The sequence below is a fragment of the Sturnira hondurensis genome, unplaced genomic scaffold (assembly GCF_014824575.4).
Source record: "Sturnira hondurensis isolate 20B ecotype Veracruz unplaced genomic scaffold, ASM1482457v3 Scaffold0005329, whole genome shotgun sequence".
In the NCBI taxonomy this organism is placed as follows: Eukaryota; Metazoa; Chordata; class Mammalia; order Chiroptera; family Phyllostomidae; genus Sturnira; species Sturnira hondurensis.
In genome coordinates, this window is record NW_028077960.1 from 11,563,697 (window position 1) to 11,591,287 (window position 27,591).

At 34.6% G+C, this 27,591-nt stretch overlaps 1 protein-coding gene and 1 pseudogene across 1 annotated transcript in view; both read right to left on the minus strand.

Moving 5' to 3' along the window:
- TOGARAM1 (TOG array regulator of axonemal microtubules 1) overlaps positions 1–27,591 on the minus strand; it is a 98,348-nt gene that overhangs the window by 35,140 nt on the left and 35,617 nt on the right. Inside the window, exons 4-12 of the mRNA XM_037047210.1 lie at positions 26,501–26,806; positions 25,131–25,393; positions 22,290–22,522; positions 19,794–19,894; positions 16,779–16,928; positions 10,844–10,942; positions 6,851–7,026; positions 6,215–6,368; positions 5,885–6,019 (exon numbers count right to left, since the gene is read on the minus strand). Of these exons, the coding sequence (XP_036903105.1) occupies positions 5,885–6,019; positions 6,215–6,368; positions 6,851–7,026; positions 10,844–10,942; positions 16,779–16,928; positions 19,794–19,894; positions 22,290–22,522; positions 25,131–25,393; positions 26,501–26,806 (1,617 nt within the window). The remainder of the gene's footprint in view (positions 1–5,884; positions 6,020–6,214; positions 6,369–6,850; positions 7,027–10,843; positions 10,943–16,778; positions 16,929–19,793; positions 19,895–22,289; positions 22,523–25,130; positions 25,394–26,500; positions 26,807–27,591) is intronic.
- On the minus strand, positions 1,396–1,492 carry LOC118987856 (uncharacterized; annotated as a pseudogene).

Consider the following 27,591-nt stretch of genomic DNA (forward strand, 5'->3'; position numbering starts at 1 on the left):
AAACAGACCATCATCCCTAAGTGCTCGTGGTAATTACTGCCCTGAGGATACTGCACAATGTAAGACGAGGAGGTGTTGGAAAGGAAAAGATCAAAAAGATCAAACAGAATATGTGATGGCCTTTATAAAGGGGTAAAGATTTATTAGCTACTTTTCATGTTTATATTACCCTTAAAAAGGTAGTGTTAGGCAGTAGGAAATCACTACCATAAAAGTATTTATCAATCATGCTATTCGTGACAAGATGTTATGTAAAATACATGAGAAACACAAATATTTCACTTGATGTTGTATGCTAATTATGGGTTCAAATGCATTTAAAATTCAAGGGCAACAAGGCCTTCCCAATGTTAGCTTACTTTTACTAAATACTTTGTGCCAAATCTTGTAACTTCTTTTAAAAGCTTTACTACATTTAATTTTCTTTTTTTTAAATTTTTATTTATTTATCTTTAGAGGGGAAGGGAAGGAGAGAAGGAGAGAAACATTAATGGGTGGTTGCCTCTCACGTACCCCCTGCTGGGAATTGGCCTGCAACCCAGGCATGTGCCCTGACTGGGAATCAAACCTCGATCGTGTGGTTCTCAGGGCTGTGCTCAATCCACTGAGCTACACCAGCCAGGGCCATTTAATTTTCTCATAAAAGCTGAGTTAGGTACTCTCATTATCTCTGTTTTGCTGCTGTAAAAATAACTGAGTTTAATGGAGGATAAAATATTTATTCAAAGTCTCAGTGATAATGAGTGGCAAAGGTTGGATTTAGATCCAGGTCCACTATCACCTGTGATTTTGTATAAGAGGTCTAGGAAAAATTCCTGCTGTCAAGAAATTTATCACATACCTGACAAGAGATGTTCAAATAGATAAATATGTCATATTGGATTACTATAGTGATAAATTAGTAACAGTTTTTGTTAAAATAAATCATACATGGTAAAAATGATTTGACAACAGATATAATAGACCTAATTTTATTTTTCTTTAAAATTATTTACTTATTTGAAAAGATTTTATTTTTATTTATATTTAGAGAGAGAGGAAGGGAAGGAGAGAAACATCAATGTGTGGTTGCTTTTTGTGTGCCCCCAAGTGGGGACTTGGCCTGTAACCCAGGCATGTGCCCTGGCTAGGAATTGAATTGGCTACTCTTTGGTTTGCAGCTATGCTCAATCCACTGAGCTATGCCAGCCACGGCTTTAAACTTTTTTTAAAATTTTATTTATTGATTTTAGAGAGGGAGAGGAAGGGAGAGAAACATCGATTTTTGTTGTTCATTATTTATTCCTTCATTGGCTGATTCTTATATGTGCCCTGACCAGGAATCAAACCTGCAACCTTGGTACCTCGGGAAGATGTTCTAAACAACTGAGTAATCGAGTTAAGGCAAAAATAAAAAAAATTTAATTATACTTCACAAATTTGTGTGTCATCTTTGCACAGGGGCCGTGCTAATCTCTGTGTTCCAATTTTAGTATATGTGCTGCTGAAGCACTCACTCTCATTTTATTATTTTTGGTGATTCAGATGTATTTTCATTAGGTTTCATATATAAGACTGGTATGTATAACTTGAACAACAATTAAAATTAAAAAGAAAAAAATCCTAACTTAAAAAAAACAACTGGTATGTATAAGTAAAATCCTTCAGCTTTAGAATGTCACAACCCAGAAAGAATAACAAATACAAAATACTAGCCATTATTTATTAAGATTTTGCCTGGCCTTGTGCTAAGTGCTTCACTTACACAATCTAATTTCATTCATCCAAGAACCCTATCTGACAGTTATATTATTTGTACATTATGAAGAAATTGATGCTAAAGTTTTAAGGATTCCTTTTCTATATCTACTCCACCTCAATTATAGAAAGAATAAGTCATTATGGAGATGTAGATAAACACCAAATTTCAGCCTTGTAAGTTATATCTGTATTCATTTTTTCAGGTGAAAAAATGAAACAAAATTAAACAAAATTGTAGTTTAGAAAAGGAGGTGCACTGAGTATCAACCTCAAGCAGTAATGATCAAACTAAGTTTTTTTTAAAACTTCCCTTGTATACTGACATTCTTATAAAATACAATAAAACTGTCATGGTGATGTCAAACTGTTAAAATAGTTTCTAAAAGTTTACTTTCACTTTTTGTATTTATCTTGTAAGCATATACTTCTGTTGAAATAATACAAGGGTGGACTTTAAGGAAGCACTATCCTTTGCTTCCTAGAAACAAAAACTGTGAAGCCTCCATTATAGGCAAAAATCACAGAATTAGTTGATGTCTCTAGCAAGAAGGAATACCTAAAAATTTATGACTTGTTGCTATTTGTACTATTTGCTACTGGTAACTAATAGCTTAAGCAAGGAGTTTTGTGTGTTTTTCTCCCCATAGATTACCTGACATTAATAGTGAAATTATTTGAGAATGCTAACAGGCTTAAACTTCATGAACGAATAACACTTAACCCATTCTTTGGGCCATGTTTATCCAGTAATTCCATAGGCCAAAATCTCTCATTAGGCATAATCTCAACAATTACTAAAATTTTTAAAACAAATTTTTATTTTTTTAAATTGAGGTATGATTAACATGTAACATTATATTAGTTTAAGGAGGATAACAATGATTCCGTATTTGTAGACAGTGCAAAATAATCTCCACAGTAAGTCTAGCGACCATTGTCACCATATAGTTACAATTTTTTTCTTTTAAAATTTTTATTAATTTTTAGAGGGGAAAGGAGGGAGAAAGGGAAACACCAATGTGCAAGAGGAACATACATCAATCATTTTTCTCTTACACGCCCCCAGTTGGGGACGTGGTCCGCAACCCAGGCACATGCCTTGACTGGTAATGGAACTGGCTACCTTTTGGTTCAAAGGCAGGTGCTCCATCCACTGAGCCACACCCACTGGGGAAAATTTTTTGTTCTTGTAATGAGAACTCATTTTTAAAAAAGATTTTATTTATTTTTAGAAAGAGGGGAAGGGAGAAAGAGAGAGAGAGAAACGTTAGTGTGCAACTGCCCCTTGCCTACCACCTACTGGGGACCTGGCCCGCAACTCAGGCATGTGACCTGACCAGAAATCAAACCGGCAACCCTTTGCTTCTAAGTCCAACACTCAATCCACTGAGCCACATCAGCCAGGGCAAAACTTTTAAGATTCACTTACTTAGCAACTTTCAAATGTACCATATAGTATTATTAACTCTAGTCACCACTCTGTACATTATATCCCCGTTACTTATTTAATTTGTAACTAGAAATTTGTACCTTTTGACTCCTCTCACCTATTTCAACTTCCCTGCCAAACCTCCCTTTTGGTAGTCATCTTTAGGATACAGATTTTTAAGTTTTCAAGACATCTTGCATTATAAAAGAAATACAAGCTAGAAAGAACCTCAGACATTTATCTAGATTAGTTCAAATCTCTTTTATATTTATCTCTGAGAAGGTTAAATATGTTGTACAAGGTCATACTGTCATACTTCAGTACTTGTAGGCTTCAAAACTTGTCAAACCCTATACTGGTTGCATTTTCATGAGAAAAAAATGTTTTAGTCCTTGGTGCTTGCTTGGGAGTTATCACACTTGCTAGAACTTGTATGAATCACAATGCCACCCCGCAAAAGAAAAATGCTTCATTGCTCAGCCCTCGTTGGTTCTGGCTCTCATCATGAGTTCCAGAACAAATTAACAATGAGTACCGAGGTATCAATGTACTTATGTATTTTTTCTATACTCCCTGGTTTTCTTGGTTAATACCTAGACTTCAGATCCAACATAAATTTAAGATTGTTTATTATAGTTCATACAGTTTATTCCTCAGAAATAATTAATAATGATAAACAAAAATAATAATCCTTACTGTTTGTTTTAGTTCCCACAATAATTCATTTCAATTTCTGATTTTACCTAGTTGCTACTATAACTAAGACCTATTCGATATTTTTAAAAACAATACAGGACACATAGAGCCTACTCTTGGTCAGGGACAGAACCTTGTAAGTACTCAATGAATTACTGATAGTTTTGAAATGCCTTTGTAAGTAGCGTTGGCACAAATGGAATATTATGAAAGATGAGGAGATGGGATCACACTTATCTGTGTTTCTATAGAAACTATTTAAATACTTGTTTTATGTGGGATTTTACTCAGTTTTCAAATTCTACTAAAGAATGCCCCTCAGCTACCAAGCAAGCATTTGTAGCTTGTACATTGTGGCAGAACAAGCTAGAAGCTTAGTGCTGTGTCCTGTTTTTATAAATAAAGTATCTTGAAAATTAGGCAGTGGGATATATTTACTGAGACCATTTGACATGGCTCACCTTGCATGTATTTTTACAAGTGGGAATTAATGTTTTTATTTTCCCAAAGGCTGAGAAAACTGTCCTAGAAGACTGAGGAGCTGATGGTCTTTGTTATTTTGAAACTCCATGGACATGCCCCCTTCGGGATGGGCATTTCTATTTCCACTATGTGACTCCTGTATAAAGTTGGCTGTGGATTCTCACAAGGAAGAGTAATCTGGTCCTATGCCAGTAGACGGAAATGGATGAATAAGAAGGGCCCACATCCCCTATTGCTGACAGTGGCCAATGTCTGCCATAGTGGCTCAGCCCTATTCCAAATGTCCACAGAGGTGGCTGTGACATGGATGGCCCAGGGCCCCTTGTTAACTGGCCCGCTCCTGTCCAAGCCAGTGCCCAAGGAAAGTGCATCAGGGCCTTGGAGGCCTGTCTGCAGAGACCAGGGACATTGCCTTTCCACCTGGACTTCACTCCCAGGATAAGCTGTACAGTTACAAAAGAGTCAGGAATGTAGTACAGCACTTGGCAGTCATTTTAATAAATTCGGCCACAGTTAAAAAAAAACACACAATACAGGAAACATGGAACCTACTCCCGGCCAAGTATAGAACCTTGTAAGTACTCAGTGAGAGACAGAATAAATTATACAGATAATTTTAAAAAATCATGACCTAATACAAACCTGCTTCATAATCTCAGTTACCTTACCTATAAAATGGGAAATCACTCCTCAGCAAAACAGAAATATTTGCAGGGAATACAGAAGAGATCTTGGCGATAATCTGGACTTTTGAGATAATTTAAATATTTATCAGGGTAGAAAATGAGTCCTGTTTCCAGGTCACAAAGCTAATTAAAAGGGAGAACTGATATTTTGTTGGGGACCACTTTGTGTAGTATTGGGAATTCAAGCCAGGCCTTGAATAAGGGTCTGTAATGTAAGTCTTAACCAGAACGCTGGGAATGCTGGGAGGCAGGAATGACCTGACACTAGCACCAAGGTTTCCCATGGGAAATCAGGCCTAAAGAATGCATTATACCCCTTGAGGCTTCCCTTTGCATTAGCCCTGTTGCCAGGAATCAGATATCTAAAACCAAAGCAGAAGGAGTGAACTCCTAATCTCATGAACCACGCCTTAACCACCCTCTGGAAGTCAGTAGATCTAAAAGACCCTGACCTGAGGCAGACCTCTGGTTTCCTCAATTATTATCTATAGATAATATCTGTTTTCTGTAACTATGGCCTGTAGACATTGATTGATAAGCTTTGCATGGACCCTGTATACCCCTGCACATATAGTTATTAATAACAGCCTCAGGGCTCAGGGCTCCTCTCCTCTGAGAGATTAGCCAGCCTTTCCTACCCAAGTGGATCTTACATTGATAGCCTCAATTCATCTGTGACTCCAGGGGACACTGTGGGGCAGGGTTCCCCACATCATTTAAAAAGCCAGGTATATCTAAGGATTCCTTCTAGTTTACACTCTCTCCATCACAAATGAACTACCAGATGTGGTCCCTTCAGTTTAACAAGCATTTGTGACAGTACTCTTTACATTTAAACAAGTTAACTTACCTGAATCTGAGAACACTAAAGATGATGACCTTTTAAAACTGGCCCCATCTTTGAAAAGAGGGTTGAAAGTACTGTTCTCTAAAGAGCAACTCTCATTTTTGGATATTCCCACCTCATCTTCAAAAATATTTAAGTCTAGAAAATAGAAAAACAATCGATCAACTTCCTCTTTATGAGAAATAATATTTATTATAATAGAAGCTACTGGGTCTTGCATATTTCAGCATATTCCACTATTAGCCATGTCTATGACCTTCAGCTAAATGATAGTACACTAGCTTTAAAATATTAATAGTTAGAAAAACACACCACAAGCAAAGTTCCACTTACTTTCAGATGCCATTTTCTCGGTTCCTATATGTTTCATTTGTCCCCCAGGATTCTGTTCCTTCTTTTCACAATCTTTAATGTCAAAAGGTTCTTTTTCCTCTCTTCTCTTTTGTTTTATCTTGTCAAAAGTAGATTTTGAAACAGAAATTTTGATCTGCATGAAAGAGTTCAAATATCTGAAAGTATTCAGGGAATTTGATATTTAAAATAACTACCTTCATCTGAGGTAACTGTATATAGGCATTAAATATCTATATACAAAATAAACTACATTTCTTCATTCTTATTTCAGGAATTCTAAAATAGAGTAGAATTATACAGTGCTATTATCCAACTGAATTTGTGCCTCAGGATATTAGTCTGTTAATTGTATCCCAGAAAATTGTTTACATATACACATACACATATACATGCATAGTACATGTATAGTATTAGATGCTCTATACCAGAATGTGAATATATCTGGTGGTTTAAAAACCCATTTATTATTTAAATGACTAAACATCTGAATTTTCAATTATACTGAAATTTTAAAATTTTCAATTGAACACTCACCAACCCAAATCTGATAGATACAAAACAATAATTTAGTATAGGCTTAAAGTTACCACCCTAAAATTAAGCAAATACCCTTACATCTTTTTCATTCTTAACATCAAGATATGATGGAATACTTTGTTGAACTGCTCTTCCATAAATCCCTGATGGTGGTTCAATATTTTGTTTAACTGAAAATTTATCCCCATTTTCCACAGAAGATGTCACTGATTGGCTGCAGGTTGCTGGCGCTGAATTAGGACTTCCAAATACTCCTGAAATCAATGAACAACCAAATTGCCATTAAATATTTATGTGATATCCCTCTGGATAACACAGTTTAAGACAGGGCTCTTGTCAGCCTGCTTCAGTAGCTTAGTTTTAGTTAGAGTGTTGTCCCAATATGTCAAGGTTGGGGGTTCAATCCCTAGTCAGGGCAAATACAAGAATCAACCAATAAATGCATAAATAAGTGGAACAACAAATCGATGTATCCCTCTGTGTTTTTTCAAAAATAACTACCATTTGAATTTAAACTACAGTAAAACTGCCTTAGATATCCTAAAAAGGTCTTAGAAGTATCCAAACTGTAGCTATTTATGTACACACACAAAAAATGTCTACTCACACTCTCTAAAATCAATAAATAAAAAATTTAGCTCTACCTGGAATAGTTCAGTGCATTGAGTGCAGGCTGTGAACCAAAGGGTCACTGGTTCAATTCTCAGTTAGGCCACATGCCTGTTTTGGGCCAAATCCCCAGTGGGGGCCACGTGACAGGCAACCACACATTGATGTTTCTCCCCCTCTCTTTCTCCCTCCCTTCCCCTCTCTAAAAAAAATAATAAGTAAATGAATTTAAAAAATACAAGGCCATTGACTTTAAAAAATAAATCACATAGTTAATAAAAAATGTTAAATAATCATAAAATATAAAAGCATATACCTTAACAGAATTATAAGAGTATCACAAGACATAATGTCAAATGACATATGTAAGTTATGAGTTCACAGGAAGAAAAGGTTGGTATGCTCTGTGTTTGAGATGGTTTCAATGAACAAAGATTTGAGTGGTGATTGGAAAACACAATGGATTTGGAGAGGACTTCCTGCCAAGATGGAGGTGTAGGTAGACTCACTGTGCCTTCCTCGTAGAACCAAAATAAGGACAACAAGAATTTAGAAACAAAATAACAACCAGAACTGACACAAAATTGAACCGTATGGAACTCCAACAACCAAGGAGTTAAAATAGACACATTCATCCAGACCAGTAGGAGGGGCAAAGTCAGTTGGCCAGGCAGAGAGGGGTTACAACAAAAAAAGCGGTGGCACTGAGCATGCAAGGCAGCAGCTGACAAACCCCGGGTGCATAAGATGGCAGCAGATGGACCCCAGGTGCAGGATAGCAACAGGCAGACCCAGTGAGGCAGCGATTGTGAAGCTGGGCACAGAGTACAAGGCAGTAGGCGGTACCACATTGGCACACAGATAAACCAGGTGAAACTGGGGAGCGAGACAGACTGAGCAACCCAGGGGCCCAGCTTGGGAAATAAAGCCTCAAAACACCAACTGAAAACACCGATGGGAGTTGAGGCAGCAGGAGAAACTCCCAGCCCACAGGAGAGTTCGTTGGAGAGACCCATAGGGTCCTAGAACATACACAAGCTCACCCACTTGGGAATCAGCACCAAAGGGCCCAGTTTGCTTGGGGGAAGCATCAGAAGTGACTGAAATCCGACAGAAAGCAGAGCAAGTGCCATTGTTCCCTCTTGGACCCCGCGTACCCCACGTACAGCATCACAACCCAGCCACGTGGGTTGCCCCATCCTGGTGAACACCTAAGGCTCCGCCGCTCACTAAGTAACAGGCACAACAAGACCAAAAAATGGCCCAAACAGAACAGATCAAAGCTCCACAGCAAATACAACTAAGCGACGAAGAAACAGCCAACCTATCAGATGCACACTTCAAAGCGCTGGTGATCAGGATGCTCACAGAATTGGTTGAATATGGTTGCAAATTAGATGAAAAAATGAAGACTACACTAAGTGAAATGAAGAAAACTGCACAGGGAAACAATAGTGATGGGGAAAAAACGGGGACTCAAATCAATGGAATGGACCAGAAGGAAGAAAGAAACAACCAAACAGAAAAGAATGAAGAAACAAGAATTCAAAACATGAGGAGAGAACATCTCCAGGACATCTTAGGAACCTCCAGGATATCTTTAAATGTTCCAATATCCAAATTATAGGGGAACCAGAGGGGAAGAGGAAGAGTGACAAGTGGAAAAGTTATTTGAACAAATAATAAAGGAGAACTTCCCCAATCTGGCCAAAAAAAAAAATAGACCTTCCAGGAAGTCCAGGAAGCTCAGAGAGTCCCAAAGAAGGTGGACCCAAGGAGGAACACACCAAGGCACATCATAGTTACATTACCCAAGATTAAAATGAAGGAAAGAATCCTAGAAACAGCAAGAGTTAAGGAGACAGTTACCTACAAAGGAGTTCCCATCAGACTGTCAGCTGATTTCTCAAAAGAGACCTTGAAGGCAAGAAGGGACTGGAAAGAAGTATTCCCAGTCATGAAAGACAAGGACCTACATCCAAGATTGCTCTATCCAGCAAAGCTTTCATTTAGAATGGAAGGACAGATAGAGTGCTTCTCAGATAAGGTCAAGTTCAAGGAGTTAATCATTACCAAGCCCTTATTACATGAAATGTTAAAGGGACTTATCTAAGAAAAAGAAGATAGAAAACATAAACAGTAAAATGACAGAAAACTCACAATTATTAACAACCACACCTAAAACAAAAACAAACTAAGCAAACTAGAACAGAAACAGAATCACAGAAATGGAGATCAGATGGAGGGTTAGCAACAGGGGAGTGGGAGGAGGAGAGGGGGGAAAAGGTACAGAGACTAAGTAGCATAGATGGTAGGTGGAAAATAGACATGGGAAGGGCAAGAATATTATGGGAAATATAGAAGCTAAAGAACTTATGACACATGGACATGAATTAAAGGGGGAAATGTGGGTGGGAAAGAGTCTGCAGAGTGGAGGGGAATGAAGGGGGGAAATGGGACACTGTAATAGCATAATCAATAGCATATATTAAAAAGTCTTTCTTAAAAATTCTTTAAAAAAACCCCCACAACACAATGGATTTGGAGATGGAGGAAGGAGGGAAGGACATCCTATAAAATAGAGATACTTATAAGCAGAGTTAAACAAGTATAAAGCCTGTATGTGAAGTGAATAAACTGGTTTGTTACAAGGCAAGTAGGAAAATAACAGAAAATAAGTTTGTAAGAGTAGGTTGGAAGCAATCTGAGGAGGGCCTTAAAATAACCTAATGAGACTCTATCAGGCAAAGAATTTAGGAATGCTTTCCAGACATTTCATTCTATTTACCCAAAATAAGATGTATACCCTTGATGCCTATCATTATGTTCTAGTTTTTCAATTAAAAAATAGACTAGTTAGGATGTGGTAGGGGAATCCTTTCTCAATGCATATGTATATCCAGTTATCAAGTTTTACACTTTAAGTATCTTACAATTTTACTCATCAATTAAACATGAATAAAGCTGGAAAAGCCCACCTAATTTTAAAGGATATTTGCAACTGTGTTTCAAAGGTCTCTTAACCCTCCTGAAATATAGAACAGGTGTTAATTCTGATTTGGCTAGACACTATACAAGCAGTAATAAAATTATATTGTTATACTGATTACTAAAAGCTTACAAATAAGAACCACCATTTGAATTTAAACTATGATAAAACTGCCTTAGCTATCCTAAAAAAGTCTTAGAAGTATCCAAATTGTAGCTATTATGTACACAAAAAATTTATCTGAAAATTACGGACATGAATTTACTATAGTCTAGAAAATAGAAATATGAAGTATTCACGTCTAATTCTTTCAATAACTTTTCAAAAAGAAAGTTCTATTCAGCACCTGAATCACACTCTTCTCTATTCTTTACTGATATATTTTGCTTATGTGCAAAATATTTTGTTTATGTGCATAAAATATTTTGTATTTTAACAAAATACAATTAAAAAGCTAAATAATTTTGAAATACCTTTTCCAACAACTACTACTGAATCTTCTGATAAGGTATTTGTGGATGTAAAGTCAGAACTGGAAATCTGTTGTAAATTTGATGATGACCCTGTAAATCCTAAAGAAAAAAAAAGCCAACATTTAAAAATACTTATTATATATTACATAGTATTTTAGGATAGCATGGTATGATATTTTATTTTCCTTTTTGTAATATTGTTTTAAAAAGTGGAAATTTATTTCATACAAAGAATTTACAATGTACTTATTCACACATATTCATTAATTCAATAAATATCATTAGAATACTCAGTATAGACTAGGCACCATAGAGAAAAGAAACCCTCTTTTCTTTAAGAAGTTTATACATGCCCAGGTTAGTGGGAAAGATGCACAAGAAAACAGGCAGAGCGTGATTGTCAAGGGTAACAAAAGGGTAACCATGAAGTAAAGCCTCTAACCCTTGGAAACCGATCAAGTCAATCTCACAGCAATCTGTACTTTCCTAGGTTAACTTTCACCTCGGTTTGTAATTATTTATTTAATTATCCTCTCTCCTACTAGACTTTAAGCTCTATGGGAATAGAACCTATGTCTAGTTTTGATCATCATTCTTTTCCGGGGCCAATTAGTATAGTGCTTGGCACATAGTAGGTATTCAATAAGTCTATGTCAGATGAATGTTATAAGGTAGAAAAATAAGCAAAATACAATTAATTTAGGGCCTGTGAAAGAAAACCATGGTAAATTTAATTTAAAAACTGCTTAAATAAATTAAGCAAATATCCAGTCAAGAGAGAGGTATAGATAAACACAGTACTCAAATCATCCTACAACCAAATCAGAATTATAACTAAACTACAGAACAATCATCATTCATAACCTCCAGAAATCTAGATGAACGCAAGTCCTACAACTAAAGATATAAAGAAGAAGCCACACTGAAACTGGTAGGAGGGGCAGAGACATGGAACAAGCTTATCTCACACACACATGAAGGAGATAAAAATCAAGAAGGATGTCTTAGCTCTGAAGGTGCTCCCTGAGGAAGAGACAGAGAGCAAAGATTTGAAAAGCTATGGGAAAGTGACAGGAAACTTCCCTAACCTGGTGAAGGAAATAGACATTCAAATCTAGGAAGTACAGAGAAATTCAAACAAAATGAACCCAAAGAGGCCCACATGAATACATATCATAATTCAAATGCCAAAAGTTAAAGACAAAGAGAGAATCTTAAAAGCATCAAGAGAAAATCAGTTAGTTACCTACAAGGAAGATGTTGTAAGAATGTCAGCTGATTTCTTAACAAAAACTTTGCAGGCCAGAAGAGACTGGCACAAAATATTCAAAGTGATGAAAAACAAGGACGTACTCTACCCAGCAAAGCCATCATTTAGAATTGAAGAATAAAGAGCTTCCCAAACACAAAAAAGCTAAAGGAATTCATTACCACCAAACGAGTATTGTAAGAAATGTTAAAAGGTCTTCTTTAACAAGAAGAAAAAAAGATTGAAAATATGAATAATAAAATGGCAATAAATACTATCTAGCAACAATTAACTTAAATGCAAATGGGTTAAATTTTGCAATCAAGAGACATATATATGGAGGCTGAATGGAAAACAAGACCCTTATGTATGTTGTCTACAAGAGTTTCAGTTCAGATCAAAAAGCACACATGGCCCTGGCTGGTGTGGCTCAATGGACTGAGTGCTGCCCTGAGAACCAAAGGGTTGCTGGTTCAGTTCCCTGTAAGGGCATGTGCCTGGGTTGTGAGCCAGGTCCCCAGAAAGGGGCATGTGAGAGGCAACCACACATTGATGTTTCTCTCTTTCTCTTTCTCCCTCTCTTCCCCTCTGTCTAAAAATAAATAAATAAAGTATTTTTTAAAAACCCCACACACATAAAGATCGAGATAGGGGTGGAAAAGATATTCCCTGAAAATGGAAACAAACAAGCAAACAATCAAAAGCCGGGGTAGCAATACTAATACCAGATGAAATAAAGTTTAAAACAAAGACTATATAACAAGAGACAAAGGATGACCCAGCAATTCCAGTTCTGGGTGTTTATCTAAAGAAGCCCAAAGCACTAAATCAAAAAGATATATACATGCATATGTTCAATACAGCATTATTTACAACAGACAAGACATGGAAGTAACCTAAATGTCCATCAACAGATGAAGCAGTGATGGATTTGTACAATGGAATATGATCTAGCCATAAAAACAGAATGAAATCTTGCCATCTGCAACACCATGGGTATACCTAGAAGGTATCATGCCGAGTGACACATGTCTGACAGAGGAATACAATGTTATATGATTTCACTGACATGTAGAACCAAAAAAACAAAATAAATGAACAAGCTGAACAGAAACAGACTTTAGATACAGAGAATATTATGACAGTTGCCAGATGCAAAGGGTGTTGGGGAGATGGTGAAAAAGGTGAAGGGATTTCAAAGTATAAACTCATAGTTACAGAACAGTCATGGGATTATAAAGTACAACAAAGAGAATATAGTCAATAATACTGTAGGAACTATGTGGTGTCAGATGGGTTCTAAATTTACAGGGCTAATCACATAGTAAGTTATATAATGTCTAATCACTGCATTGTACACCTGAAACTAATACAATAGTGTATGTCAAATATATGTAAAAAAAAAATAAAGTAAAAAAAAGCAAAGAGAAGAACATATACAGTATATTACTTGAAAAACCTGTTATGTATACTCATATCTTTGTGTGAACATGAAAAAAGGCAATAATAATTATATGTATCAGACAAAAATAATTAGTCAATAAATAAAATGTGACAAAAATTAAGCAGATAAATTACTTTGCTAACTTGCTAAAGCTAATGACTTGTTTTGGCTATGTGTGAACATGGCAGAGATTAAAGAAAGACACCCATGTAGGTGATCATTTTTCATATTTTCCTTTAAGTATAGTTTAGAATAATCAAAATTAATGTTCATGTGACAGCACATGCTAACTAACAGAAACATCAGATAACCCCAGCAGGTGTTCAGTAACAACGCGAAGAAAATTTCAGTAAATGAAACAATTTTCTCAACAATAATCCACAAACATAAAATTTATATATAAACTACCAAGAGATGATTCAATAATTAGACAAACTTCATGAGAAAATATATAAAGAGCATGTTATCTTTAAGTAATTTAACTTCATTTATCAAAGAGGCTGACATAACTAATCATTTTTAATGTTACTTTTACTTTTTACACTATATTTTCTTCTAAACGAAGATGTATTGAAAGAAATATTGCTCAAATTTCAGTTCTAAAATATAAAGGAAAACATTTTAGAAGATCCTTTAGCCATAAACTATCCTTATATAATTACTTTTTGTTAATTTTGTCCAATATATTCAAGTAGAGAAAGAAAAATATTAACTCAAGAAATCTAGTTTGCTGACACTCTAAGCATCCATTACTAATCACTTTCTCAAGTCATTCATTGGGATCCAGATTGTTATCATGTTAGAAATGAGTAGGTTCAGAGAGCAACCAGCAGAGGAGAGGAACAGGAAGAAGAGGTGATTCTGAGATCTAATCCTATAAAAGTCTGAGTTTTCTTACAATATGAAGTCACTCACATATGCACCTCATTGTGATATTTCTTTTGGAAGCCTTTTCATTCACTGTACCAATGCACTCAGTATTCAAGCAGATTTGAGAATGTAATTTTTAAGTGACTGTGCCCATAGCTACACTGTTCGTTTTGGATGGCTCATCACCACTCCATTCCTTTAACATGTGGCACTGAGCACCTTTATATACAAAGCATAAGAGGGATATAAAGATAATAGTATCTTTATTTTTCAGTATCTTAACCTACTTCAGCCCAGGACAGTGGGGAAAGCTTTCTAAAAAATTGGCTTTTAAGCCAGTATTCAAAGAGCAGACAGGACCTGGACACATTAAGATTGGGAAACGACATGTAGGCAGACAATACATGCTAACTAAGAAAACTGCTAGTACTAAAAATGCAAAAGCATAAGACATGAAAGGCAGTACAACAGTAAGAAATCATGCAAAAAAAAAAGTTAAGCTAAGGTAAGATTCTTAAGGATATGAAAAATTAAGCTGCAGAGTAAAAAATTTATTACGTGGGAACAGGGAACCACTAAAGATTCTGAAAATGTTAGAGAGGGTGTCTTTATTTAAGAGAATTCTGGCTGAGTATGCAGCCTGCATAAAAAGAGACAAAAAATAAAAGGCAAGATGTCTGAGCTGAAAGCTCCTGTAATGATCAGGGACAGGTAATGAAGGCCTGGGTTAAACTAAGAAGTACTGGTAGGATGGGCCACTGATTAAACTTGGAGGGTAAGGAAAAGATGCTCAAGTTTTAAGTCTCCATAACTGAGAAAATGCTGATGCTAGTATCAGAAATGGGTAACAAAGGAAGGGAAACAGGTCTGAAAGGAAGGTAAGTTTGGGTTTGAACATGTTTATTCTTGTTGACTACAAGATCAACTGCTGGTCAAAAGATATACATATTTTTATGATTCTGCGGTCCAAAAATGGATACTACTTGCAGTGAATCAATATATTTAGCAATTACTTCAAAACAATTATCATTATAAAAATAAAGATGAGCCCTGGCTGGTGTAGCTCGGTGGATTGAGCTCGGGCCTGCGAACCACACGATCGTGGTTTGATTCCCAGTCGGGGCACATGCCTGGGTTGCAGGCCAGTTCCCAGCAGGGGACTCATGAGAGGCAACCATACATTGATATTTCTCTCCTTCTCTCCTTCCCTTCCCCTCTAAAGATAAATAAATATTAAAAAAAATAAATATGAAAAAAAACCCCTGTCATTCTCTTTTATAAAAACAATGAATAATTGCCCTGGATGGTGTATATTGAGTGCTGGCCTGAGAACCAAACAGTCACCAGTTCAATTCCCAGTCAGGGCACATGCCTGGGTTTCAGGCCAGGTCCCCAGTAGGAGGCATGCAAGAGGCAACCACACATCAGTGTTTCTCTCCCTCTCTTTCTTCTCCTCTCTCTAGAAATAAATAAATAAAATCTTTAAAGAAAAAAAAACAATGAATAACTAATCTCTTCCACAAAGAACAGATATTGAATTGTATTATGGATTAAAATTTAAGAAATTTACAAAAAAAGTTTCTAATCAAGATCTCTTAATTTACTTCCACAAAAAATATACATGTCCTAGAATGCCTAATTGCCTGCACACATATGACTTAAGATACTAGAAATAATAAAAGTTGACCTTATTACAACCACTGCTGTCATACAAAAAAAAGGGAAGCTTCTTACTCACTGGATGACTTCTAATTATTCTATTTAAATATTTATACCCCTTAAAATCACTCCTTACCGGAAGAGAAATTTTTAAAATGTAGCTATAATAAGATGTCTGAAACATGGACAGGACAATAACAGAAATGCAACTTGCTAACTAAGTTAAAAAAACAAAGAATGTAAATTATTAGGGCAAACAAAGAAGCCTTCCCAGGTTCTCCTACAGGGAAATTATTATACTCCTGTTTGTAGTTTTACTCATGGTTGTAGCCTAAGTAGGCATTTGAGAGTCATTTACTAATATGATTTCTCCACCCCATCTTAGTGGTAAAGTGTCTTATTTAAAAAATGTGAGTGTGTGTGTTCTGGGGGTAGGGGACAGTATCAGTAAGGATTCCCTAGTTTTAACCTGTTGGGCAGTTGCTACCCTGCCTCCTCAGTCGCAATAGCTCCTCAGGCAAGCCCATAAGCCAATAGATGAATTGGTGTGTTCTCCTACTTAGCAAAATTATTTAAATAACATTATCGGCAAAAGGGTAAGAGAAAAAAATATCAAAATGGAGAAATCGCAGTTGTTTATTGGCATGCTTTGGGGGGATTCTGATTTAAAGACATTTGGTCTTAAACTTTAACTTGTCATGAAATTTACCAACCTTTTGTATGCTTATGTCTTGGGTGTTCCTTATTTTGTATTTTTAAAACACTAGATGAAATGTCGTATGACCTATTATCTTCAAAATCACCACATCCAAACCCAGAGTTCATACGCTGACCAATTACACTTACATTGGTTGTTGTAATCCCTATAAAATAAAATACATAAAAATACTTATTTGAATGATTCGGGTAATGTGATAGAGAGATACATACCTCCCCTCTAAGTCTATATGCCTTCTAGCCTTTTAAAAATGTCAGTAACATAGCAGTTGAAATTGTAACAATTTAGGATTGTTACACAATTAAACAATTATTTTTTAGGATTAAAAAAACAATTATTTTTTAATTGTATCTTATTTTAAATTTTTTAATATTTTTTACTTACTGGCAAATAAGACATTTATTATAAGCCATCCTACAACATTTCATAGAACAGGCTTTAAAATTACAAAAAAATACAAAATTCAGTGTTAAAGAGATTATCAAACATATATACATTGAGAAATACGACAAGCATTTAATGTTTAAATGACATTTTTAACTTTGCAACAAAAAGAAAAAAAATTACCTAGAATGTTTACACTGTCTGTGTCTTGTATTCCTCATTTCTCTCTTTGCTCCCACTCTTGTGTAATGGGTCTATCCTGGTCTGGCTGGTAAGGCTGGACACCACATAGTGACTAAGAGCTCATAATCTGCAATCTCACTTCCTGACTTTAAATCATAGCACCATCATTTAAACCACTGACAGAACCTGGGCAACACACCTAACCTTACTTGTAAAATAGGGATAAATAACAGTAGTACTTCTTCCAGAACTGTTGTGAGGATGAACTGAAGAAAACAGACGTAAAGGGCTTAGTGCCTAGCATGTTATAAATTCCCAAATGTTACACTCCTATTTGAATTAAAAATAAATAAAAACCCTACATAGACCTCATTTTAATAAATTTTAATCTGTATGTTTGAATGTTTAAACTGACCACCCTATACTAATATTCTATCGCTGACAAAAACCACAAAATGTCTACTAAATGAAAACCCTAGGCAATATACATGGAGTCACCATCCATTTTTATATATAGCTCTTAGGTAAACCACTAAGTAGTAACAATAAAATATTACATTTTTAGCCCTGGCTGGGTGGCTCAGTTGGTTGGAACATTGTCCTGTACACCAACAGGTTGCAGGTTCGACCCTTGGTCAGGTCACATACAGCAGGCAACCCAATCGATGTTTCTTTCTCACATCAATATTTCTCTTGGGCCCTGGCTGGTGTAGCTCAGTGGATTGAGCACGGGCCTGCAAACCACACGATTGCAGTTCGATTCCCAGTCAGGGCACATGCCTGGGTTGCAGGCCAGTTTCCAGCAGGGGACTCATGAGAGGCAACCATACATTGATATTTCTCTCCCTCTCTCCTTCCCTTCCCCTCTAAAGATAAATAAAAATTAAAAAAAATATTTCTCTTGGAAAAAAATAATCAATTAGAAATATATCTTTGAGTGAGGATTATAAAAAAACAAACAACAAAATACATAAAAATCAACCCAAATGAATTACGCGGTAAGTTCCCTGACACCAGGCCTAGTGATACTTTTTTTTTGAAATTGACACCAAAAGTAAAAGCAACAAAAGTTAAAAATAAGTGAGTGGGATTACATCAAACTGAAAAGCTTCTGCACAGTAAAAAAAAAAAAAAAATCATCAAAAAATGAAAAAGTAACTTACAGAATGAAAGAAAATATTTGCAAATAACATATCTGCTAAGGGGTCAATTTCCAAAATATATTTAAGAAATTCATGCAAGAGCCCTGGCTGGTGTAGCTCAGTGGATTGAGCAGGGGCCTGCGAACCAAACAACCACAGTTCAATTCCCAGTCAGGGCACATGCCTAGGTTGCAGGCCAGCTCCCAGCAGGGGACTCATGAGAGGCAACCATACATTGATATTTCTCTCCTCTCCTTCCCTTCCCCTCCAAAGATAAATAAATTTAAAAAAAAAAGAAATTCATGCAACTCAATAGCAAAAAAGTTAACATCCATTCTAAAAATGGGCAGAAGAACTGAATAAAAATTTTTCCAAAGAAAACATAAAGATGGCCAATAGGTACATGAAAAGATACACAGCATCACTAATCATCTGGTGAATGCAAATAAAAATCATGATATATCACTTCATACCTGTTAGAATGTCTATTATCTAATAGACAAGAAATAAAAAGTATTGGTGAAGATGTGGACAAAGAAAACACTTACGCACTGTTGATGGGAATTAGTGCAGTCAGTGTGGAAAACAGTATGGAGGTTCCTCAGAAAATTAAACAGAGAATACTATGTGATCCAGAAACTTCAGTTTTTGGTATATATCCAAAGCAAACAAAACCACTGCCTTCAAAAGATATCCACATTTCCACATTCACTGCCGCATTATTTACATTAGCCAAGATATAAAATCAACTTACCTATATTTTGGGGACTATAAGTCACACCCTCCACTGATCTGGGAGGAAAATGGGGGGGTGCGTCTTACAGTCTGAATGTAGCTATATATTTATTTACATTGGTGAAATATTATGTTATTTATGTTATTAAATATTTTACCACATTTTTTGCTTCAAATTTTTTCCCTTTGTTTTCCTCTAAAACCTAAGTGCATCTTATGGTCCAAAAAATACAGTAAGTATCTATCTATGGATGAATGGATTAAAAAGATGTGTTATATACACACAATGGAATATTAGCCGTAAGAAAAGAATGAAATCTTGCTATTTGCAACAACATGGATGAAGCTTCTGGGCATCACAATATGTGAAATAAGACAGACAGAAAGAGACAAAAATACCATACACTCTTCTTTATATGTGGAATAAAAAAAGGTTAAAGATATAGAGAACAGACTGGTTACTATAAAATTCTAACTCTGAAATGTATTCATTATCATTTTTGACATCACTTACAATAAAAATCATACTTTCTATAAACCGTATTTATAAAACAGTTATACAATACCTATACTGGTGCTTTGTTCAGCCATCTGGAAAACTTTATTCTTTCCAGAAGAATGTCTTGTTACACAAGGTTTTGATCCAAATGTTGGAAATACATCTGACCTACAATTAAACAAAGTAATTTCAATAAACTTTTTATAATCTTAAATCAAACATTCTTTTTTATTGGTACCCCTAGTTCACCTTTTGAACTTCCAACCTTTTTAACATACAGTCATTCTTAATTATTCATGAGATGATAGCCAAAGGAATGTAAAACTCTCCAGCTTTTACTGTATAATCTTCTGCTGGGTCCAAAAAACAACTAATCCAAAGAAAGTCCATTCCAAATGAAAAAAATGATTCTAATTATCTAATATACTATCTTCCTTCATATATAATAATATAAAAAGAGACTTAACTATATGATAAATAAGAGATCAGCAACAAATGAGTTTAGTAAATAATACCAATTTCTTCTTGGACTACCATTTGCTGTATTTTCCTCACTTTATAAAAGGCCTACGGGCCTTAGTTCACAAAGAAAGCAAACCGAAGAATGTTAATCTTACTGTAAGAAAACTTTTAAATAAGCGTTGTAAGGTCAGTAGTCCAATGATAGATATCATAAACAAGAGTTATTATGAAGGAGTAAAATTCTTCACAATTGGGTAGGCATATTTGTTCATTGGCCTAGCCAGAAATGAGTTAAACATTTTAGAAGACTAATTTCTCTAGAACAGATTACTATAAATTTACATTTATATTCAGTATAATTCACTTGTATGGAAGTATTTCAGTCTCTAGAAGGGTGGTTCTCAACAATTTTTTCTCCCCAAACCACTTAAGGATGAGGGCCCTACATGAAGTAGTAGTGGCCATTTCTTTGACCATGATTCTAAAAGCAGGATGTGAGCTGCTTGGGAATAACTGCTCTAAAGCTATTAAACTTAAATGCAGAAATACTAAATTCACTGAAGATAATTGAGTCCACATACAAAGGTATACTGAACTCACTTCTCACAGAGTTCAGTATTGGAAGAAATCAACTCCATGAGGCAACAGAAGGAACAGTGAATTCTAAATGTTAGAGTATCAAATGAATTTCTTTTCTCAACTGGGTACCAAATTACTTATAGGACCTTGTAACTGCAGTAGTACATAACATAAAATTTCACATTCATGAAAGATAAGGGAAGGACTTTAGGTCTAAAAGGTAAATATGTATTTGAAAAAGATAAATACATATTTGAAATGTCTCATAACAATGAAAAAATAGTTACCAGATCATGTATCCATTCCAAATTCATTTTGTAAAAATGTTGCATTAGTCTACCTAGGTAATTACAACAAAGGACTTTCCAGTAAGAAAAAAATTGGCAAAATTGCAAAATAAGCTGCTATTTAAATTAAAAATGAAAATCATAGGATGAGAAAAACTTCTCACAACATGACACAAAAATTCAGTTTAATTTTATAAACTGCTGAAATAAAACACCTTTTTGCATTAAAGTTAATAGAATACCATCTCTCTTTTGACTATGCAATTTCTATTTATTGTGCTTAAAGTTTATTTAAGTGGAAATAAATTTAATTTCAAATATTTACATCTAACAGTTGTATCTAAACAGAATTCAGGATAAAATTAAAGAAAAATAAAATTAAAAAGTCTGACAAGATTAAGCGCTAACAAGTATGTGAAACAATTAGAACTCTCACACGTGGCTGCTGGGAATGTAAAATTGGAAAAGCATCATAGAAAACTGTTTGACAGTTACTGAAAAAGTAAATGTGTATCTTTTACTCCAATCTTAGGTTATTGTCTATAACAAAGAAGGAAAGGATTCTCTGAAATCCTAAAATTTTGTCACAGAGATCTCACAAAGTTGGGATCACTGTTTAAGACTTAAGAATTCATTAAGTTAATTCAAAAAAATCTATTGCTACACTAAAAAATATTCTCTGTCAGTGTGGGGTTGCCAGTACTCCAATTACAACACTACTGCTTTAAGACGATGCCTAAGAGGCCTGCAAAAGCTGACACGAAGTCCTACATTTCTACAAAATAATGGAATATAAGAAATAGTAGGGTTAACAGCTAGGCGGTGCTGATGCATAAAGTAGAGGAAACTGGTGCTGAGTTTAAATGAAAGCAGTAATATCAGCTATAGGTCAATTGCCAAAGAGTCAATGACCCAGAGAAGAGCTAAAAAACAAGGAATATCGTGGTAAATTTTAGACAGGTAATTGAAAAACTGGGGCGTGGGAGAAGAGATATCATTCATATTAATTTAGGTGCTCTAGATTAAAGCTGGGACTGTGTTGTCTCTCTCTACTGCCACCTCAAACCAAAGCCACGCAAAGTAATATGCATAAACTTTTCCACTGTCTTTTAAATGTATTTTAATACCTTAAAAATTAGAAAATTGTTTTAAAGGTTTTTTTTCAAATATAATATTAGAGCTTCAGAAATAGAATACAGATTAGCCTTCATTTAACAAGTCAAAACATAAAATACATTATTCTCTTTCCCTGGGGAGTAGTAGACAGAGAAGAAGTCAATGATTCTTGGCTGTAAACTCCACTTTCACTGTAAGAGCTGATGTTCGGAGAGGAAGACCGAGATGGAGAGTCCACAGTCAAGTCGAGCTTAATTGCAGAATCAGGGCTTTCAAGATCAGAAGTACTGCCACTCAGTTTTGCTCTTTTCTTAGCTGCACTGTTACGAAGGGACCTAAGAGAGCTCTGCATCTAAGAAAAAATAAAAATAAATAACTTTATGAAATAATTATATTAGTAAAAGTTATTCTTAGAGTTTTAAATCCATAAACCAAATCTAGTTAGCCACTTTTCTTCAATCCAGTACTAACCAGACGGATGTTAACATTTCTGCACATAGTATAAATAAAGATCTCATCACTTTGATATTTGTGAACAACCCACTGATTGTAGACTCCAGAAAAGGAAGGATCTCAAGCTATTATTCACCATGGCATTTCCAGCACTGGGCGCAAAGACTAACATATTGCAATAATTCAATTAATAAATGAATCATTGAATCAGATGGTAGGCAGCAGAGTGAGTTAAAGTCATGGAGGTCCAGCTAACCTCACGCCACTTGTGTGCTTATGTGGTTATTTAGAAGTTCTATGAGATTAGCAAAAAGTAATCCATTTTCTAACTATTAAAGTTCACATCCACCTTGCCAGAGTTATGAGTTCAGAGAATAACAGATCATTTTATGTAATTCCTAAAACCAAGTATTTCTAGAAGTGCAGAGCAGAAATCATTATTTGAAACTAATACATTAAAGTTGGGAATAAAAGTATGAACAAATTAAGGAACACAGAAATATACACAAGCTGTGTTTTGTTTACATTTTGATTATAACAATTATAAAAGCTGGTTCAGTATTATGGCCATTTCTCTAGTAAATCTTTGAAAGATTCAATATCCAAAAAGAGTAGTATCCTCTTACATTTACTAATAATCATATTTAAAAAATTACCCTTTTGTCCTGGCTGGATAGCTCAGTTGGTTAGAGTGCTGTCTCAATATGTCAAGGTTGTGGGTTCTATTCCTGGTCAGGGTACATATAAGAATCAACTAATGAAGGCATAAATAAGTGGAACAACAAATCAATGTTTCTACCACTCTCTCCCTATCTCTGTCTCTTCCTCTTCCTGTCTCTAAAAAAATTTTTTTTAAATTACCCTTTCAATTATACAATTAGAGAAAGAGGCTTATTTTTAAGCTATAAACACAATGTGAAAATATATAATCAGATGACATTTATGTATTATTGTAGCTAAGGGCCTCTTCTTTAAGTTTTTTTTTTTTCCCAATTTTTTTATTTAATTATTTTTCAAGTACAGTTTTCTGTCTATTACTCCCATCCTGTCCCACCCCCCATCTTCTTTAAGTTTTTTCTTTAAATAAATTCCCTTCCAAGTACCACTGAAAGACAATGAAAAAATAACCATAAAAATAAGGAAATAGCCCTGGCTGGTGTAGCTCAGTGGATTGAGCGTGGGCCTGTGAACCAAAGGACTGAGGTTTGATTCTCATCCAGGGCACATGCAGGGGTTGCAGGCCAGTTCCCAGCAAGGGATGCATAAGAGGCAACCATACATTGATATTTCTCTCCCTCTCTCCTTTCCTTCCCCTCTAAAAATAAATAAATAAAATGTTTAAAAAATAAGGAAAGATTTTTACAAGTTAGAATTTGGAATGACTAACTGTACTTTATTAGTTTTACACACTTATTATTAAAGAAATACTTTAAAAATACACATTAGTACTTCTTTTTATTGAGCAAACAATCTGTACGTGATGCTTACATCTTTAAAATTCATTAAAAAAAGACCACAAATGATCAACATCTAGTGTTTCAATATCTAGTGTTTCAGTTTACATAGTTAATAATGTAAAAACACTGTTTTAAACCTGGTATCAGGCAAACTGAAATGATAAAAAGGAAGCATCTATGAAAATAGTGCTCTGAGTCCAAAGTAATATAGCAGCCACATTCCTCCTCTGGCATATTAAAATGTACAGTTATCATATTGGCAATACAGTTTTATAGTTTAAATGGAGTGATCCAGGAGTCAAAGATGAGTATCCAATATGATCTCAATTTCATAAGATAAATAAACTTGCACAAATGCACAAAAGACATGCTGAAGAATAGGGAGGGAACTACATTATGTCTCTTTTATTTAACAAACTATAGAAATGATCCCTGAAAGTATAGTCCTGTGTGTCTCATTTACATACAAAACAAACAAATGACACATTTTCATTTGGAAAGGGTTAATGTAAGAGTATACTGCTATATTATTCTTACTTTAATTTTTTTTATTTATTATTGATTTCAGAGAGAGAAAGAAGAAGCAGGGGGAAAGAGAGACAGAGACCGATATCGATTTGCACTCTACCCACATATGCATTCACTGGTTGCTTCCTGTCTATTCCTTGACTGGAGACTGAACCCACACTCTGGTGTATGTATTGGCGTGATGCTCTAACGAACTAAGATACCTGGCCAGGGTGCCTTTAATTAAAAACAAAACAAACAAACAAAACAATATATATACACATAGAAGAAATACTTGAAGTAAGACACTATATAGTGTGTTAACAGTAAATTATTCTGGGCAGTGGGATTTGGTGTGATGAATTTTCTTCCTAGTACTTCACTGAAGTTTCCACACTTTCCATAATGAATGTAAAATATTTTTATAAATAAGAGAACATGTACTGGGATTAAACACTACTTGATTTTTACTCAGATAAAACTACTATATTATAGAAAATTACAAGCACTTAAAAATAGTTAGAAACAATATTTAGTTCTAACCTCTTCTTGATCCAAATCTTTATCCTTGATATTTAATTCTGAAAGATCAATTTTAAGACTATCTCTCTCACTCTTCCAAATATCATCAGGCTCTTTCTTTTTCGGTCCCACTGTGCTTAAACTGGCTTTATCAGGCAAAAGGCTGATTCCTCTTGGTATGGGAGGGACAGGCTTAGTCCCATTCAGGCCCCGTCGGGAGGATGGTGATCTCACCAAAGCAGGTGTAAGTTGAACTGAAGAAGGTTTTTCTTGAGAATTTTCTCCTGCACAAAAAAATGTATATTTTACTTTTTATCTTTTTTTTAATTTCAGAGAAGTGGAAGGTTTAATCACAAGTGTTTAGAATACAGTGTTTTTAAATTAAAAGTCACATTATCTTTTATTAGAAATAGATTACTACTTAAAATGAGCTAAAAGTATCACTGTTCCCTGAACGAACATAACAAAAATGAGCCAGCACAAATTTATTTATATGAACAAAAATATTAAATACCAAGTTAAATTTCTATCTTCATACACATCATCATGACTATTATTTGTAAGGTAATGTCCATAATAAACTAGAACAGTTACTTTTCTTGCTTGATGTAATTATATAAACAACATCTGAAGGACTACTATATGCAAAGCAGTAGTAACACTGGTCACTGAGGAGAACAAGTTGAATAATGTCTCAGCTTTCAATACGATATTTGATCTTGTAGGAAAGACAAATTCAGAAAGAAATTATTAATACAAGGGAATGAAGGTTCAGTGCTAACACAAAGTGATAAAATTGACTATGAGTTAAAGTGACCTTACGTTTACAAAGTGGAACATTAATATCGTTTAAAGGTGAAACATCTTACCTCAGACACTGAGGATAGAAAAGTGTGTGCAACATAGGGGTTGCCTTTAACAGATTTTTATTTGAGACTGAATCTGCCTTGAATAAACTTACATGCTGATTTCATGATTTTGAAGTGGGCTATTTTTAAACTAAACTCATGAAAATAATTTTAACATACACCAAGCATTCCACAATTACTGAATGAATACCAGACATTATAGTATTTATATGAATGACATTTTATATTTGTAAAGCTAAAATTCATTAGTAGGTTCTTAGGATGTTCAAAGTCATGTCCATTACAAAGCATTATTTTTTGCCTAGTTCTGAAAAAGGATTCTTAAATGGCAGTATCAGAAAATGAACTGACAATTTCAACTGAATTCTATATTACATATTTCATCTAGTTAACATATTATTAAATATTTTCCAAATATTTACTAATGCACAGAAATAAATGCAATTTACAAGCTTTCAAATATCTAATAACCTTAACTTAAAGCATAAAAATAAATTTGAAAAAAAAAGCGTTAATTTTTACCATCATTTCTTCCTGTGGGGCCAGATGATTTTTGGCTGACAACCTTTTTCTGAGGACTTGGCTTTGATATTCCTTCAAAGCTTTTAAGAGGCCAGGAATTTGAGAAATTAACAGAATTATCCTGAGACTTCTTTGGAGACACAGTAAGAGATGTGTGTTTTGGGCTAGTTCGAGGTGAGGAGAAAGGACAGGATGGAAGGATGTAGGCTCCTGGACTTGGATTTGGGCCAGAGTATGATGAAGTACGTTCGGTTTGACTACCAAATGTTTGCTGTGTCTTACTTCCAAAATTTAGGCTAGGATACACTGTAATAAAACAAAAGAGAGTGCATTATTCCCACTAAGCTGTACACCTGAAACCAATACAATACAAAATTGAAAGAAGTATAAGAGACAATATGTTCTCTCTCTCTATATATATATATATATAGATATATATGTATGCACATATACTCCTTTGTATGTGTGTGTGTGTGTGTGTATATATATATATATATATATATATATATATATATGTATGTATGTAACTTCTAACAGTTTTAAGATTTTCCCTTTTTACATTAAGGTTTTTCCCATCTGGCATTTATATTTTTGTATAACAAACTTTAAAAAAAATCTTGTATATAATTACAAATTTATATGTATATTTTTGTATATAATTACAAAAAAATTTATGTATGGAGTGAGGTAAAGATCTAATTTAATCTTTTTCTATATAGATGGTACAAGTTCCTAGNTATATATGTATGCACATATACTCCTTTGTATGTGTATGTATATATATATATATATATATGTAACTTCTAACAGTTTTAAGATTTTCCCTTTTTACATTAAGGTTTTTCTCATCTGGCATTTATATTTTTGTATAACAAACTTTAAAAAAAATCTTGTATATAATTACAAATTTATATGTATATTTTTGTATATAATTACAAAAAAATTTATGTATGGAGTGAGGTAAAGATCTAATTTAATCTTTTTCTATATAGATGGAACAAGTTCCTAGTGCCAGTTTTTGAGTCACCTGTTCTTTCCCTTTCGTTTATAAATTTCCTATATATTATTTGCGTCTATTCTTAGATGCTTCT